Source organism: Cyanistes caeruleus, chromosome 13, assembly GCF_971803275.1.
Source record: "Cyanistes caeruleus chromosome 13, bCyaCae1.hap1.1, whole genome shotgun sequence".
NCBI lineage: Eukaryota > Metazoa > Chordata > Aves > Passeriformes > Paridae > Cyanistes > Cyanistes caeruleus.
This window is the reverse complement of record NC_141713.1, coordinates 7,345,191-7,363,453: the sequence shown is the minus strand read 5'-3', so window position 1 is coordinate 7,363,453 and position 18,263 is coordinate 7,345,191. Positions and strand designations below refer to the sequence as shown.

Here is an 18,263-nt window from a genome sequence, read left to right as displayed (position 1 = left end):
ATGGGAAGGGAAGTGGTGGGAGGGGAATGGAGGCAGCTGGTGGACTCAGAGCTAATGAGAAACACGCCTAGTGTTTGTCCTCAGCTGCAGTGGTCCTGGCTGGTGTGAAGCATATTCTGTTGTCCTGGCTTGTGCTGCAGAGCTGCTGCTGGCAGAGCTTTTGCTCCATGGATGGCGTTTATTAATCAGCATTGGGCATCAGTCTCTGCAAAGGTCAGGAAAAGCCTCAAGCAGGAGGACTGTAGTTGTCCCAGCTGTTGACTTTCAGGCCTTCAGTGGTTCTCACTGTTTTAAGCATTTCCTGGCACAGGGTCAGGCTCCTGCAGCATCACGCTCATGGCTCAGGTCAGTGATCCAGCACCAGGCTGGACATGCTGATGGTGGAGCTGCCAGTGACCCCCTTGCCAAATATCACTGGGGGCCCTCTCGTGCTAAGGGAGCTCCACAGTGAGTGGGTTAGATAACTCATCCCAAAGCTTTCTCCCAGTGCTGGCCACAGTGTTGATTTTGATGCAGTTGCCACAGCCTTAATGCACACCATGTGCTTTGCCATCTGTACTGCAGAATAGATGGAGGTGTAGCTTATCCCCATCCCTGGAAGTGCTGAAGGTCAGGATATAAGGACCCTTAGCAACTCGGTCTAGTGGAAGGTATCCCTGCCCATGTTGGGAGATCAGAAGTAGATGATCTTTAAGATCCCTTCCAACCCAAACTGTTCTGTGATTCTATGATTACACCATTTCTCCTTTTCTCTCCATCTGGCACCTATTCTGTCAAGGTCTGTTTTGAGGTGGTGCAAAGCATCACTTTAGTACTGAGCTGCAGTTTGCTTAAGATGACCCCTTGACGCCTTGTCAGGCAGGCCTTTCCTCATTCTCACGGTGCATTTGCATTTTCACCCAAGCAAAGGCTTGAGGGGAGTGTTTATCAGTTTGTCACAGTCCCCCTCTTCAGTGGCTGGAGGCCAGGAGAGAGGATAAAAAGCCTTAGGCTGATGATAAATTGGAAATGCAGAAAGAAAATGTGTTTGCTTGGTGCTGAGCAGGCAGCCCTGCTCCAGGGTTGGCTCTTTGTGTGGTGTCACTCTGGATGCTCACAGGGAGGTGAAATGCCACCAGGGCCACGTGTGGTAAATCCAGCCATGGGGTCCCGAGGGTGTGGGGAAAGCAGATCCTGCAGCTGCCTTTCTCATGTGCTGTGTCAGTGGCCCTGTCCCCCTCAGTGGACCCGGCATGCCTGGCTGCCCGGCAGCGTCCAGCTGCCGTCCATCGCGGCGGGGCGTGAGCGGGCGAGCATCTCCCTTCACAAGCACTGACCTGACCCAGGGCTCAGTGAGCGCTGCTCTTACACAGCCACGGCACATTTCCCAGGGAGATCTCTCAGCACCTCCCACACAGAGCAGGGGGACACCTGTGCCTTGGACCTGCAGCTCCTCGAGTCACAGGAGGGGCCGGGAGCGAGGAAGCGGCTGCACGTGCCCGGCTTGAGGGGTGAGGAGGTGCTGGGGCCTCCTGTGGAGAAGCCGTAGGAAATGCTGCAGTATATAAAGCGTGTCTTGCGAACAGAAGAGATTAGAAAGCTGATATGATGTTATTCCGATTGATTTTGCTGTTGTATTTATACCTGGAGGTAAAGAGCAGACATACTGGAAATCAATTGGCCCCATGCTCTTCCCAATCTCTCTGCAGCGCCGTTCGAATGAAATGCTTATATCATTTTTACGGTGTGTCTGTGATAGGGATGAGTGAGCCAAGAGATTAATAGAGGCTGGTGAGGCCATTGCCCAGCCACTGCCTGGTTTCTGCCTTGTAAAGCCTGTGCTGCTCCGGAGTTCAAGGTGCCCCTGAGGTGACAGCTTGGTGACTTTGCTTGTAAAAAAAAAAAAAAAAAAAAATCAAATCTACTCAAGAGGAACAAAGAGGGGAGAAAGGTGAATGGCAATAAGCTGGCGATTTGGGGCAGGCAGGATGTTTCTCAGCTCTGGAGCTGAGGGGACTGGATGGGGACCTGGGGGCAGGAAATGAGATTTTGTCTTCAAATGGAGCTGATCCCTTAGAGAGTGATGGGAATGATGGCTTTATGCATTGAAAATAAAGCAACAGGGATTTGTTTTGATGCACTGTACCACATCTAGTGCACAACAGCCACCTATCCTGTCTCACCAGCCTTTCCTGGACCTTGATCTTGGGGCTGGGGCAGAAGGGCTGCAGTAGGACCATGCAGGGATGTTGGCCACACACAGATGCTGCATTCCTGGTGTCCCTGCTCACTCCTCCTGCCTTACTGAGGTGTGAGTTTCTCTGCTGCTGCCGCCTCTGCCATGCCAAGATGCCATCACAGGAGGTTTCTCTGCAAGAGTGGATGTTTGGTTTGCAGTTGGCTCCTCCTCACAACCTGCAAGGAACATGCATGCCCAGCAGTGGGAAAAACAGCTTGCTACCAGAAAATTTGAGAAGATAGGTGGGAGGAATGGTGGAAGGTGACTGGATATGGTCTGAATGCCAGCACCAGCACTGCCAGACTAAACATTATCTCCCTCCCTGCAGTGACAATTGAATAAAATAGACTTTTCTTCCTCTCCTGTTGCCTGCAGTTTTCTAGTTGTTTCACCTGATCTCAGCAGTGAAAATCTTTTTCTTTTGGCAAATGAACCAACTTCCCAGTGCCAGTATGTAACATGGGAATAGGTATTGGCTTGTCAATCCCTCAGGCATCAGCAAATCCTTGCATTGCAGGTTCCAAGATATTCTTCTGGTTATCTGTGGCCTGTTGGCTGTTGCTTTGTTGGTCAGACACTTTATGAGTTGAGGATCTTTGGTAACACTGGGCTGGAGTTTAAGCCTAGATGTAAAAATTCCTGCTTTGCCTTCCTGCAAGTGCCGGCTGTCTTTGCTGTTATGCATGCCTCTGGCTTGTCACATCCCACCCTTTTTAATTATCAGATTGTATTACCATTTTTACTGTAAGCATTTTCTGTTTCTTGTTCTGCTGGATTTATGCATTTGTGCTGTCATATGCATTGACTTTATATTTTATATTATTTGATCTTAATGTTTCCAATCCTGAGTGTGAGTGCTTATAGGATTGGTGTCTAAGCTCAATAAATAAACTTGAGAAGGAGTGGGTAAGGGAAGGACATGGGAGAAGTGAGGGAGGTTTGGACATCCTCTACACCAGATGGGCTGATGCTCCAAAGAGGACTGCCAGGATGGCTGGAGGCTGGGAAGGGTGAAGGGGGGGATGTACAGGGCAGCAGACCCTCTACCCTGGTGCACCCCTTTTGTAGCAAGAGCTGCCTTCTCCCTGCTGCAATCACCTGAAAAAAATCAGAGACAGAAGGAAATGTCAATATGTAAAGATGGAAAGGGGCTAAATGGCAGTATTTTGGCAGTGTTGCATCAGGAAGGAAAGTGCTTTAAGGATTGCCTATGTAGGGATCGCCCACTGAGAACGGATCTGACAGCATTTTTATATGATAATGCATCTGCAATGTGTAAGGGGCTGGAAGGTGCAAATGGGGGAAGAGACATATATCCAACCCAAGCAGTGGTGGGTGCAGAGATCACAGGCCTGTCCCTTCCTTTTATGCTAAAGTTCAGAGGGATCTTCATCTCCTCAAGATCATCAGGACCTCAGACCCATCATGTTGTTGAGAAGGGAAAAGGGATTGCTGTTTGCTCCTGCTTTCTTTACTGGAGGGACTGGAAGCTGAAGATTTGGAGTGTATCCCTTTAAGAGTTCAGATTTATGTTCTTGATGTCTTCATCTGCCTGCACAGCTCAAGGATTTGATTTTTTATATGTGCTGTTTCCCCAAAAGCTGGTGAAGAGTCTGTGCACCCTGGGCTGTGGCAGAGAAGGGATTGACACCTGTGGAAGCTCCTCAGCCGCCACAGTGGTGTTCAAGCAGGGGCTGTGCTGTTCCAGCCATGCAGCAATGCCCTCCAGGTCCATTGGCATCATGCAGGGGTAGCTTGGGGTGAATCTGGGACATGGAGATGGAATTCAGCTGTATGGATGTGGAAAATGCTGCTTGGGCACAGTTGAGGTGAAGGTGACAAAGAAGGTGCTGAGTGCTGGAATTAGGAAGGAGGTCTGGATAAACCCCATTGTTTTATTCAAGTGAGGGGTCTGCTGTGGCTCAGGGGAAGAGATGCCACACGATAGACCACCCTGTGGTTGGATTTGGTGACTCTGGGGGTAAGAAGTGGCTGTTTTCCATTGTAGGAGAACAGAGAAGAAGCTGGAGCCTGTGTCAGACTGGCTCCAAACGGGCCCTGAGTAGGCACCAAGCACTGCCTTGGCCCCATGCCCACATCTGTCAATAAAAATTAAGAAATTGATTTTCTTTTGTTTGCCTGAAAGGACGAGGCTCTCTTTATGAGACAGTAAATGCAATCTTGCTCTGAGCATGGCTGGATTTTTAATTGTATTTATTGTGCTTTCGCTTATTCTTTTATGAGTTTCAGTTCCCCTCATTGCTGGTGCAGAGATCAGCCCTGGGGTGTGGGTTGATTTCAGCTCCAACAAAAGGTTGGTAATTTTTTTAAGTTTCTTTTTAAACTTGTTTGTTTTCCTGATAAGCTGAAGTTTGAGGTTATTTTTTACCCTTGTTCGTGTGTGTGTGTGTATAGCTCTGAGTTGTAAAGCTGGGCTGAGAGATGTAGCCTTGGAATTATCTGCTTGCCAGTAAGTGATAGAACCTTTTGAAGAACAGAATTTAAGATTATGATTGGGGAAATATGGAAGTGCCAACAGGGGTTTGGAGTCAGAGGAGGAATGGATTTTATATACTATATATTGGAATTTAATGAGGTCTGCTTCAGTGCTTGCTATACAATGCATAGTGACCCACTTTACCAGGAGAGCATTTTATTTTTTCTAGTTATGGGTCATATACAGTTCTTAATTAAGTAGGTTAATTATATGGCTCCTTTATATTACAAAGAAAAGTGGAGATGGCACAATTAGCTCTTGCAGTGATCATTTTTGATCAAAAAAGGGTGTTCTGCACCACAGCTCCCAGAGGTGTGGGTGGGGAGAGGGGATTGCCCTGAGGCCCTGAGCACTTGCATCACTCTTCTCTGCCTCAGGAAACTCACTTGCTGCCCTGAGCACTTGGCCTGGGATGTGCAGGGATTGTCCTTTCTGAAACTACACTGGAGACCGTGGCCCCATCCTGACCCAGTGCTGCACCCGCAGTGCCTCTGATGCTGCCCAGGCCTGGTCTGCAGCACTGGAGAGGTCCCTCCTTGGAGCTTCTTTGGGAGCAACAGAAAGGGAAGATGCTGAGGGCTCTGGCTCCAGGTAAAAAGTGCTGCAGCCTGCGAGGGTGCTGAGCAGCATCACTCCCTGTAGCTAAGCTGTCCTTGAAAGAAGTTTCTTTAACCTTTCCCTTCCCAGCCTGGCAGTGGCTGAGCCCCTGCAGCATCCCTGGGTTATCTGTTCCAGTGCTCAACCAGCCGTACCGTGAGGCATCAGGGAGAACATTCAAACTCTAATCTCCCTCAGTGCAATTTAAACCTATTATTTCTTGTTTTATCCCCAGTGGACTTGGAGAACAGCTATTATATTTCTCTTTGCTGCAACCTTTTACATATTTGAAGGCTGTTATCATGTGTCCCTTCAGTCTTCTCCTCTGAACACAAAGGATAATTCTTTCAGTTTTCCCTTAGAGGTCATGTTTTCTTCACCTTCAGTCGCTTTTGTTGCTTTGCAGAGGTTATTGTGATGCCAAGCTGGAGTTTTTGTTTCTTCACCTGTTTGCCTTGGGGCATTCATTCTGTTATGGATGTGTGAGAAGTGACCATTATCTTCTCTAATCTATGGTTATTTATAAAGTACCCTATATTCCTGAGCATGTTTTATCATAAAGTATAGCTCTTAGCCTTGATAAATAATTTCCCACTATGATATGATTGTACAAACAGGGTCCTTAAGCTATTTATTACTATTATTATTTGCTTTATTTTTCATAAGTAACAAGCTGTCTGTATAACACTGTGAATGAGCCAGGCAATTCACAGAAATGGACTGAAAGCTATATCTTGTTCACAGAGCTTCCAGATAAACAGGGAGGTGAAGGTAAACACCAAGCCAAACTCTAGTTTAGCCAGAGGGAACAGCAATGAGCAGAGAATGAGAGATTTTCTGAAAAGCAGAGATTTTGGGGGAATCTGGAGGAGTGTTTACAGAGGTGATAATATCAGGGTGGATGCAAAGTGAGAAGAGTTGGAACATTGCTGGGATGGATGGATGGATGGATGGATGGATGGATGGATGGATGGATGGATGGATGGAGTGTAGCCTGACTGGGAGGCTGGGGGAGAACAGAGGGTGGAGATGAGGCTGGGAATGGTGGTGTTTGAGTGAGGTGTCTTTCTTGGGAAAGAGGAGTTTGCTGTAGAGGAGATGTGGGAGGGAAGAAAGAACAGAATTGCTGCTTGTGACATTTCTAAAAGTACCATTTCCAAGCTGCCTTATTGCTCTCTGGTGAGCATCAGAGGAATTTGGTCCTGATTTCCAGGTCCTTGTGGCTGGCTCTCCCAGTGGCATTGTGAAGGGGCAGGTTGGCAGTGGCTGCTTCTTCACTCAGAGGTAACCCTGGGCAACCCTAGCATCTCCCCAGCCCTTCCTCACAGGGAAAAGGAGTGATGGAGTGCCTCCATCACTGCTGCTGGCATTGCTTCCTTGTCAGGAAAACTGCATGGGCTTAGTGTGGAAAGCAGCTCAGCTGTGTCCTCACAGACCATGTGGATGCTGCTGGCTGGTGAGAGCCCTGCTTGGAGGGAAGGAAGGAAGGAGAGCCAGGGGAGAGCCTTTCAGAGTACAGCTGTAATGGGTTCAATGCTCAGAATGGACATGGACTTAAAGTTTTAACAAATAGAGCCTTTTTATAGTTAATATCCACAGTACGTTTGTCCATAACACAGGCTGAGTTATTCACAGAAACGGCATCACTGTTCTGAAAAGCTCTGAAATATTTTATATAATGTTTTTAAATCACAGGATGGTACATTAGGAATTACTCTAAGCTACCCTTTGTCTATTATTATACATTTTTACTGTACAAAATTGTCTTCTTTTCTATCTCTTTCTGCACATTGCCCTGTCAAATGGAAAGTAAACCTAAATCTCTAAAATCTGTACTCTCTTTTTTTTCTGTTTCATTTTTTTCCTTTAAACTTACCTGGAAAATGCACTGGTAAAACCAGTGAGAATTCTTCCAAATAAAGCCATTCAGCAGCATTACATATCAGAAAACTGAACTTCTTTTCCTACTTAAAAGAAAAAAATATATGCTATTGTCAAGGTAGATTTAAAAATCTGAAGTCTAGGTAGCTGCTTTATTTTCAGGAATTGCTAATGGCAGAGTATATTCTGAGTCAGGGCAATAGTCACACCTATAAAAGTGATTGGTGGCTCTGATATCCATGATGTTTTTAAAGTTTGTCTCAGGCTTGCACAGTGAGACCAGCACTTGTCTGAGTCTCAGAGTGACAACAGAAGGGCTGTGGGCTCAGAGGGAGCTGGATCTCGGCAGTGACCAGCCAGAATAGATGGAAATGAGAGAATTAATGTGATAAAGTGGTGTGACTGTGTCTCTAAGAATTAATGTTGTCCATATTTATACTCCCCAACCACACCCAAAAACCCCACAGTCTAATAGGAGAAACATGAAGAAGTCCTCAGCTGAAAATTGCCTTTAATCAAATTATATCCCTTGGAGGATATTGGGATGAATTATATGTTCATGTCAGATCAGTGCCTACAATCAACAGAAATGTTTTGGAAAGCTGAAAGGCTAATGCAGTGAATTCATTGTAAGTGTTCCTTGGGACTCTTGAGAATGTGATTTATTTTAGCTTTTTCCAAAACCTGGACATACAGTTGGAGGCAGTAAACTGTCCCTGGATTATACAAGAGTAGAATATAATTTATACATTGTGTTCTTCCTGTGGTGCCTCTGCCTTTGCAGTTCATGAGGTCTCCTATTTTTCCAGAAATGTGAAGGGGTTGAGATGGAGAATCAGAGTTCAGCTCTGAGGCTTTTGAGGCTTGGTAGGTCTTGTAAATGGATAACCTTGGTGACATCAAGCTGAGCTGAATGATTCAGAGGCTGAGTCCATTCACAGGACACAATGTTCATTGGGAAATGGGAATGCAGCTGTGGATCAGCTGAGATGTGCTTACCTCCTGCCTCAAAGGTCTTGGATATGTTTGGGGCATGAAACTAGCATAACACATGAGGAAAGTCCTCTTAACAGGTAAACCACAGAAAAAAAACCTGTGGAGTGTAAAGAAGGGCAAACTCTGGGTCTGTTTATTGTCAGGCAAATGGCCACGAGAACATTTGCTAATAGATGCTTGCTATGCTTATTTTCACAAGCCCCCAACCTCTTGGATTGTCCCCTGCTCTTTTAGATGTAGCCATGTCCTTCTAACCTGCCTGTGCTAGAGGGACATGATCTGAGCTCCCTAAAAATGAGGAGGTGTTGAGCAAGCAAGAACAGCAATGGTGAAATGCTGGCAGGGCTTTGTGGGTCCTGAGAAGCACATCCTCAGCAGGGTCTGTGCCAGCCTGGTGTTTGTACCATGGTTGGTTACAACCTCTTTGCTCCTTGTCACAGAGGTGTGGTTTCTGCTCCCAGAACAGAGGGCAATGAAACTTCCTTCACATAGAAACACAGAATTGTTTGGGTTGGAAAGGATCTTTAAGATCAGCTAGCCCAGCCTTCCTGCCATGGATAGAGTCACCTTCCATGAGACCAGTCTGCTCAGAGCCTCATCCAACCTATCATTCACCAGAGAGGTCTTTCACATCCCCTTGCCTGATGAGGTGCTTTCCTTTGAAGCAACACCTTGTCTTCTTAAGGAAAGCAGTTAGCCCTCAATATCCTCTCCCACTGCTCCACAAAGGAGATCTTCATGGTCTTCTCTCAGATTATTTACACCAGTCTATACTAGTTGATTTTTTTATGATTTTTCTTTTTAACTGCACCTTGAAATGCAGAGTTCTCCCCTTCCCACCACAGCTGGGCTGGCCAGCAGTGCAGGGTGTGGCTGAAGGAATGTGCACATCATGCAAAGCTTGAGCCATCCTGGTTTGTCTGCAATGAATTGACATTGCAAAGGAACAAAAGTCATCCAAACCAAAATTGCCCATTGGCTTTTTGTGTGTGGAGGAATATGCTGTGTGTAGTCCCAACAGAGGCATCTTGCATCAAGAGCTGAATTTTGCCTTTGCACCTCAAGAGCTGGAAAGTCACGCGGGCCTGGGGAGTAATGTTAAAAAAGCCAGAACCTGCCAGAAGGAATTCACAGGAAAGGGAGAAAGAATTTTTCCTCGTGACTAAAACACCTGTCATAGCTGCCAAGACTCTGCTAATTACACAATAACTTTATTATATCCCACTTGGAAGAACAAACAATACTTGAAGCTCCAAAAATGAGCAGCCTTTAGACTAGATTAATGCAGGCAGAATGGCTGTGTGGAGCAGGCATTCACCTCGTCCTCCCAGTGGCTCTGGAGAGTAAAATGGCTTGAAGACTCCCTTCTTTGTTGCCAGTGCTATATAATAAAGTAATTGTGCAGTTAGAAGCAGATTACTGATGGGAGATGAACATTTTTTATGCAATGTAGGTAAAAGGCTGGCTTCTCTGAATAAGTTCAAAGCCTAAGTGCAGCCTCTCTGCTCCTTTTTACTTGAGCTTCTGGTAGTCCCTGGTAACATCCAGGGAGGAGAAAAAGGGGTGTCACTTGTTGAGTGTGGATTTTCTTCCCATGTTAAAATATTAAAAAGGTCTCATGGAAGATTTCACTGTGGTCCCTACCTTGTCCAACACCAGTGCAGCAAGAATGGCTGCAACAGAGGGTATCAGAGGGTCTAAAAACAAGATAAAACATAAGGGACAGAAGGCTTCCATTGCTCCCATCTTTCATGCCTGACTACTTTGCTTCATTTTCTTGCCTGTCTGATGGTGCTAAGAACTTTTGGGGGTCAGGAGGGTAAGGGGAAGATACTGCCATTTGTGGTGGTGGGAACAAGCCTGAGCTGAGCAGGACATTGTGGGGACCTGTAGGCATAAGCCTGACTGAAGGACTCAGTGAGTTTGCCCAGGTGAAGCTGCAGGAGGGCAAAAAGATGGGCAACAGGCATCACAAATATGGATTTGAGGTCCACTAATTCTTTGGGGATGATGTTTCTGCAGTCTAAGCTTGGTTATGATTTCTGCCAAGCTTTTGATGCCAGAGTATACAGGCACCACAGCAGCTGCTGTCTCATGTCAGCCCTAGGAGAGGACTTCTTGCATGACCCATCTCTGATGTGGTGTCACCCGTAGCTGTTTAACCCTTCAGAGCTGTTAGTCTGGCACCTCAAAGCCAGGAAGGAAAACCTGAGGCATCTTCCCTACCCTGTGAGCTACTAAGAAAGAGAAACTGAGCCTGGGGATGGGACAACCAGCAGGAATGCCAGGACGGGCTGGTGGTGATCCACTGCCAACCTGCAGCAATCCATGAGCTTGTGATCCCCTGTCCTCTGCTGTCCCTGACGGATGTGTGTGCTCTTTGCAGGCCCCGTGGCAGTGATCAGCGGAGAGGAGGATTCAGCCAGCCCTCTCCACCACATCAACCACGGCATCACGACGCCCTCGTCCCTGGACGCCGGCCCGGACACGGTGGTGATCGGCATGACCCGCATCCCCGTCATCGAGAACCCCCAGTACTTCCGACAAGGTCACAACTGCCACAAGCCAGACACGTGTGAGTGCCCGAGCCCCCCGAGGGGGGAGGGATGGGCTGGGGGCATGGGGGAAGGAGGGCGAGGAGGAAGAGGTTAAGAGGATGAGGAAGAAGAGAAGGAGGTTTTTGAGGAGAGTGGGTCTTGGTATGGTCCAGAAACCAAAGTGAATCTCAGGTCTCAGAAATCACAACATACATGTAGATGCTTCCAGAAAAGACTTTCCACTCTCACCTTCACCTCCCTTCACCCTCCCTCCGCCACCCACCCGTCACCTTCCCCCCCTGCCTGAAAGTGCCATTCCAAGCCGGGCTCTTCCTCATCAGCTCCAAGCTCCAAGCTGAGGTCCCAGGTGTGAGCGAGAGCCCCCTGGCAGCACGGGGATGGATGTGACCCCTGCTTGGCTGGGGAAAGACCTGCCTCCCCTTCCTCCTCCAGCAGTTTCCCAGTCATGGGGCTGCCTCTTTGGCTCCCCAAAGGGCCAGGGGAAAGCTCAGGATACATGGGCATAGGTGTGGCAGATGCCTGGAGCTGTCTTTGTTTCCAGGAATTTTAGATGCTGGATGTCTTGTTTTTATGGGCTTCTGTAAAGCTTCTGCATCTTTCCTGTATAAATTTGGGTTATGAACTGGGCTTATTAGACTAGCAGGAGGTGATCAAGTGGCCCTCTCCACTTTGTGTTTCTAAATTCTGAGCATAAAAGAAAAGTGCTGTGTAAAAGGATGCTTTTCTGGGAGTCCTGCGCCACTTCCCACACGAGTGGTGGGATGCAGCCTTCCCCAGCATGTGGCTCACAGGCAGTAGCTGAGCTCTCCCAGGCCTCTTACCAGCTCTGAGATGCAAGCTGAGCCATGCAGGAGATTTGGGAAACATTCCTCTCTTGTTATTGCACATCACTTTGGTGTGTCCTGGTTCTAGGAAGAACTGGGAAAATAACAATCCTGCAAAACAAAAGGTGAAAAGCCCTCAGCTTGGGCGATCTCTGTGGCCCAGAAGCAGGGATTGCTGTGCTGATGTCACCTCTGCTCTTCCTTTGGCTGCTGCTGACACATGGGTGCAGGAGACAGAACTCAGCCCCTGAAAAGAGGGAGAAGACCCATCTCCCATTAAGTGGCATTAAGTGCTCAGCAGGAGAATGCTGCTCCTGCCTCCATTCCTCCATCAGGGGAAAGGGAGCTGCAGCTGCTGCTCCCATGGAGGCATCCCTCGGGCAGCCCCCAGTGTGCCACCTCATGGGTCCTGCTGGCTTGTGCCCAAGCCCTTAGCACCATCCTTCACTTGCCAGAGCAATGGGATGCACCCAAAGAACGTGCCTGGCTTTCCCTTTGATTTTCATTTTAATGTGCTAAATTTGGTCTGTTTGTAGAGAGGGGAGGAGGAGGGCGGTGATTAAGCAGGAGTGGAGAAGCTGAATGTAGCGTGGTTTTTCTGTGCTGTTAATTATATATTTTACATTTCTTATAGCACCTCATCTCAAAATGATTTACAAACTCTGATGGCTTGGGAGGGAGGGCTCCCCCGCTTTACTTTTTCTTCCTTTCCCTCCTGTGCTGTCTCAGATCTCTTTAATCTGCACGCCGACCATTGCAAGACGTGGGTGCTGTTGAGGCTGTGCAGTAGCAGAGCTTAAACCTCGAAGGATTAAGTTTTGCTCTGAGCCTTTGCCCTGTGGGACTTGTCAGAGCTGGGTGGGCTGCAGGGGAAGTCACTCACAGCAGGATTTGACCACAGAGCTTCATGGGGCTGTGTGAGTAGGATCTGAAGGGCTCACAGAGATGCTTGGGTGGCATCTGGAGGCACTTCTCCTGCAAAGGGTGGCACAGGAGGGAATGCTCCAGGTTTTCCAGGACTTCAAGGCCATGGGGCTGAAACCAAGCCCCATAACACTGGTACTCCCATTGGGGGAAAATAAGTGGCAAACTACAGCTGATGCTTGCAGGTTGAAAACCCTATTTTTTTTAGATATCTTTGTCATTCATGGGGCAAAATCCAGTCCTTGACTCCTCAGGCAGAGTTGAATTTGGTGTATATTTTGTATTTTAGTCCCCAGGCCTTAACTTGGTCAAAACTTGTGACTTCACTGGTGGCTTTGCTTGAGGCTGGAAAATTTCATAATTCACCTATTAAATTAACCATGCTTTGGGGAGCTTTTGCTGTAAGGGGTTTATTTGATCTGATGTGCTCTACTCAACATAAGCCTGGGCTGGAGAATATTTGTTGCTTATGTTCTCCCTGTGGTTGTCATGCTGGAGGGTTTTTCTTTCCCCCTGTGCAGAGCTTGGACACAAACACTTCTCCATTTGCTGTCACTTCTAAAGAGAGCTCCTCTCAGCTGGGGAGTGCCTTGATGCCCAGCCGAGCCTGTGCAGATACAAACTCCTGCCACCACCTCCCCCAGAGCTGCTGCCCAGCTGTGAGCAAAGGTGTTCTGTGACACCCAGCATCTCTCCTTTGCACTGAGCTGTTGCTAGAGCAACATCTGCAGCAAGCATTTTCCCTCTCCAACATGAAGCTTTTCTCCTTGCTTCCTCCTGCAAGCATCCCTGTGCTCTTGGATGCTGCCTGGGTCGAGGACATGCCGATGCTCATCGCCGTGCTGCAACGAGGGGAGCAAACTCTATATGCTTAATGCAGTATTAATAGTACATTGATGTGATATAGATTTCTGTCACCTTCCATACTAGCAAGCATCACTTATCACGCAGGGATGACGGATGTTTATTCCCAGCCACTTAGCTCTGCATAATGGAATTGCAGCTGAAATATGGAGAGCAGCTCCCTGCCTGCGGAGCTGGAGGCCTCTCGCTCCCTCTGTGCAGTGCTGTCCCATGGGATCTTCTTGTTAATGTGTCCTCAAGGAGACAGAGACGTGTTCTACCCTGGGAATGTGCTGTCCTCCTGTCGATGGGATGAAGGGCACAGGAGCCAGCCCTCACTTCTGGCTTTCTGGGATTTTTTCAGTTGTCTTATCCTCTTTCTGTTACTGCCTGACTGAGTGCAGAGGTGGGACAAGCTTGACTGAGAATTCTTTTTGCCTTCCTGGATGAGGGGTTCTCAAAGAGCCGTGGAAGACACCAGCACTACCCTGTTTTCCCATGTTGGAGCATTTAGCTGTTGAGAAGATGCTCCCCCATCTCTGTGCTGGAACTCTGTGCCATGCTGGGCAGCACCAGGTTTGCATCCTGTCCTTGCTTCAGCTCTCCTTGGCCCTACCTGGAAGGTTAAGGAAGGAGTTTGGCAATGTGGACAGTCCAACCACAAGTGGATTTCAAAAGAATAGGCTAAAACTGACTTTTTCTCCTGATCTTGTGCACATGGAAGGGAAACCAAGTTCATACCTGCTTGGCAAACAGCAGCAGGGGGAGCAACAGGTTGTGATGAGTTTGCACCTCTATATCTGGAAATAAACAGATCAGAGAAGAATGGGACTTGTGGCAGGCATAATGGGCAGAGAAAGTGATGAGGATGAGAGTTTAGGATAACATAACATCAGCCTATGGTCAGAGATTTTGGTAATGTAAAACATGATCCAGTCTACCCACATTTGTGGCCAGAAGTCAGCTGTTTGTTCTAGGCAGGTTTGGCAGTAACAGCAGCTTCTTACCTTATCTCCCTCTCTTGAAGTTCAGGATTTGAATTCAAAACTCAAGCTTTGTAATTATGAATAGCTGAAGATTTCTGTGGTGAAATATTGGTAATGTTTCAGACGAAACATTTTGGAAGGTTGTTTGACTTTAATAATAGTAATTAAGTAGTAATTAATTCTAAGCACAATGCATCAGATGCAGATTTGTTCTTGGATCTGATCTCTTGAGCTTTACTCAAATGCCACGGCACAGTTTTGGAGTTGTTTGGTTCCCTTGTATTTCTCATCTAACAAAACAGGTCTTCTGGAGAATGACACAAACTGGAGAAAAAAATCCAAACCCTGATGGAGAAAATTGGTTTTGGGGGGCAGATCCTCCCCTGTGTCCCAGCAGTGGGTGCTCAGTTGCAACAAGTACTCTGAAGCTGGACTTTTGGGGCAAATTCTTTGATTTTGGGGAAGGTTTTTGCCAGCCATGGCTGGAGCTGGCTGTGTTTTCCAGGACTGGCGCAGTCTGGGTACTGGGATCCATTCTCCACACGGGTGGAGCAGCCGTCCTTTCGTAGAGTCCTAATGAGGGTTTTTTTCCAACCTCATTTATTACAGGCTGCCCTGACATAATTACATATTCGAAGTTAGTAATTACACGTATTCATGCTAATTAAGTAATTAGATATAATTACACTAACTGTAAATACATGGTAATCGGCTAAAAAGAAGTACTTCAGAAAAAAACAAGGCAAATCACACAATAAAAGTGCCATCAGCACTCTTTCACTCAGTACCCTGTCTTTATCTTGTATTTCAGTGAATCTTAAAAGGAACATCATGGTCATTTATAAAAATCATATTTCTTAAACAAATAGATTTTCTTACCTCTGCTTTCAATAGATCTCGAAAACTAAAATGAAAAGGATATTTACCCTTAGCACTCTAATTTTTTTTTTGTTTGCCTAGTGTGTTTTGTTCATCCTGGGCATGGGAAGATAAAAAGTATGCAGCATTTCTATTTTCGGTCAGTTCACGGTCCCATTTTTGCCAAAAACAGCAACAACATAAAACTGAAGTCATAAGTGCTTGTAGTTTTATTTGCCTAAAAAAAGAAAACTGAAACAGTTGGTAGTGGAAAAGAAACTTTTCCTTTTTTTTTTTTTTTCTTTTTCCAGGGATAAGAGAATTTGTCAAATATTCCTTTTGTAATATAAATGTGGAGTGCAGGGTGAAGTGACAGCAGCACTCTGCTTCCCCATGCCCAACCTGGGGCCGGGCTCTACAGGTTTCAGTCCCTCACACAGAGCTCTGCTATTTCTCCAAACTATTCTTTTCCTCTTGTCTCCTCCAAAATGAAGTCCCCAGGCTCTTCTCCAGAAGGAACCCAGCTCCCATTACTCTTCTGAAGTAGGCACTAGTGGGTGAAGACTCTTCTGTGCTGGAGCTCTCATGGTCTTACAGTCTTGTCCTTCTCACTCAGCTCATGTGAGGTATTTTAAGGGTTTTAAAGAGGACCTGTGAGTAGCTGTTTACTCATTTATGTGTGTTTTGCTACTCTGTGCTTTGTCTCCTCACTGTGCATGGATTGTGGCTGGGGACTGTGGAAGAGCCCTGACCTCAGAGCTCAGCTGCCAACAGGTGAAGGCACTGGGGGTCTCTGCAATGACCTTCTGCCTCCAAATTTCCCTCCCTTCTGGTTTGCTGTTGGCTCTCATAGAAACTGCTCTGAGCTCCAAGTGTTGAGGTGAACATCCTGCAAAAGATTTGGATTTTGAAGAAGCCTTGTGGGCTGTGGCTGGCTGTTCTCAGAGAAGGTGTTGTAGGTATCTGAAGAAATGTGTGTGCAACCAAAATTACTGCTTCTGTTCCCCACCAGAGGACAACTGAACTTCCCTGATGTCCAGAATCACCTTCTTGTCCCCTTGCCCAGGCTGCAACATCTGAACAACAGGAGACATACCATGGACAGTGGGACTTGATCCAACCTTCCCACCTCTCAGTTTTCCTGCCTGGGGTGATTTTCTGCTCTGCATCATTTCTTCTATCCCTGAAAGAGCAAGTGGAAGAAATATCCACATTTTCCAGAAGACCAACCTACGTTTGCAGAAGTGGAGTGTCCATCCCACCTATTGCACCTGCACTTTGAGTTGCAGTCTCACACTTCAGACCTTCCTGCTGTGATGGTGCCACAGAAATGAGTATTTTTCAGTATGTCTTGGGAAGGCTGGCAAGATCCATTGCCTATACCTTACCCCTCAGCCAGCTCTGGAGATGCTGTCTGCATGGTTGTACCACGAGGAAGAAAATCAGCGTGGCTCTGCCTGGTCCCTGTTTGCTCCATATGGGATGGGCACCTGACTTGGTTTGAGCACAAGACCATAACCTCCTGCTGCTGTTTGGATTTCAGATCCACTCTCTGTTGCTTTAATGTGTGTTTACTGGAGATATTTGTAGCAACACCCAGGATCAAAGGGGACTAGGAGGCTCCAGCCCCACCGTGGGGAAGTGACACTGGCTGAGTGACGATTCATTGGTGATGAAGATCCATGAGGAAGAGAAACCCTTAAATCAAGAAGAATGTGGTTTTGGGCTGTTAATGGTGACTGGCCTGCAGAGAGACTGCTCTGGTGGTGGAAATACTGCTGGATACAGACATCAAGGGGTTGACAGGGTATTTTCCCATACAAAACTCTGCTTTCTCCTCTGCCTAAAAGCATCTCCACTGGACTGTTTAATCCTGGTGTCTGTGGGGCCAGCAAGCAGGGCTGGATCGCCTGGGGCAATTTCAGGAAGGGAGCTCATGATGTGTGAACTGTCAAGAATTTAACAAGCCAGATGAGAGGAGGTCCTGACCTGTTTTTCTACTGGATTTGGAGTGGTTCTAGTACAGCAGGCTGCTCTTTTTGCCTGGCAGCCTCATCCCTGCATCAATTGGGTTGGACCGGAGTGCCCAAGAATGCAGCATCTCATGGAGGATGTGTATGTACACCCTGATATTCCACCTTATATCCAGCCCTCTCATCTCATACAGGGGCTCACACCCTCCCACTCCTCTTGCAGCATTCCCTGGCCTCCACACACACCCTCCACTGTCCCTGTCCACTCACCCTTGGTCTGGCACAACTCCAGACTCATTGTGGCAGGGTGAGAGGAGTGTGACACAACAGGGACAGAAGCAGGTTTACATTTCCTCTGTTACCAGCTGTGCATCTGGGTTTTGGTGCTTCCCACTATCCATTTGTGGTGTGCCAGAAGGAGGTGTCTGTGCCAGAGAGAGCAGGGCTCTGTTCACCAGCCAGCACTCCTCATTGGTGTGGTTTCATCCCTGCAAGACAAGAGGTAGCAACACAGTGCTGAGCCTGGGGCTATTGCAGGCTCAGGTAGCCCAGCTGTCAAGAGTGTCCTCCAAATGGCTCGTTGATTGTGTGAATTTTGCTGTGGGTCCCTGTAAAAATAGCTGGTGTGTGTGTGTGTGTATGTGTGCATGGGTAGAGTGGTGGTATTGATTTCTTTTGGCCCTCATTTAAGCATTTGTCTTGCTTTTGAATGAGTTCTCTGTGGCTTACAGTGCCTGGCTGTTGGGAAAGTGTCTGGCAGCTGGGGTACCTTTGCATTCCTGGGATAAAGGGGATGTGCCTGTGATACCTGGCCATGGAGTAGCCCTGAAGGAACCAGGAGTTCCCAGAGTTTGCAAGGACATGGTGTTGTGACTTTTTAGTCTCTACAGGCTCTTTTTCAGGTTTAAAATCTCTTGTAAGTGCGTGGGACCTCACTGTGATCACACAGGAGGTGTCTCTCTGGTGTGGAGATTGCAGGCTCTCATTGTTTGCTCATTGTCTGGTTAAATTGTGATTCTTAATTAAAAATAGCTGCTGTTGTTTAGGAGTGGGAGCAGTTTTGCATGACCGCACACACAGCAGGAACATTATTAGTTTAGTGCTGCCC

At 47.3% G+C, this 18,263-nt stretch overlaps 1 protein-coding gene across 5 annotated transcripts in view; it reads left to right on the top strand.

Annotated features, from left to right (window-relative positions):
• NTRK3 (neurotrophic receptor tyrosine kinase 3) overlaps window positions 1-18,263 on the top strand; it is a 204,480-nt gene that overhangs the window by 103,336 nt on the left and 82,881 nt on the right. For all 5 annotated transcript variants that reach the window (XM_086848325.1, XM_086848323.1, XM_086848327.1 and 2 more), the window contains exon 12: window positions 10,576-10,764. In XM_086848325.1, the coding sequence (XP_086704451.1) occupies window positions 10,576-10,764 (189 nt within the window). The remainder of the gene's footprint in view (window positions 1-10,575; window positions 10,765-18,263) is intronic.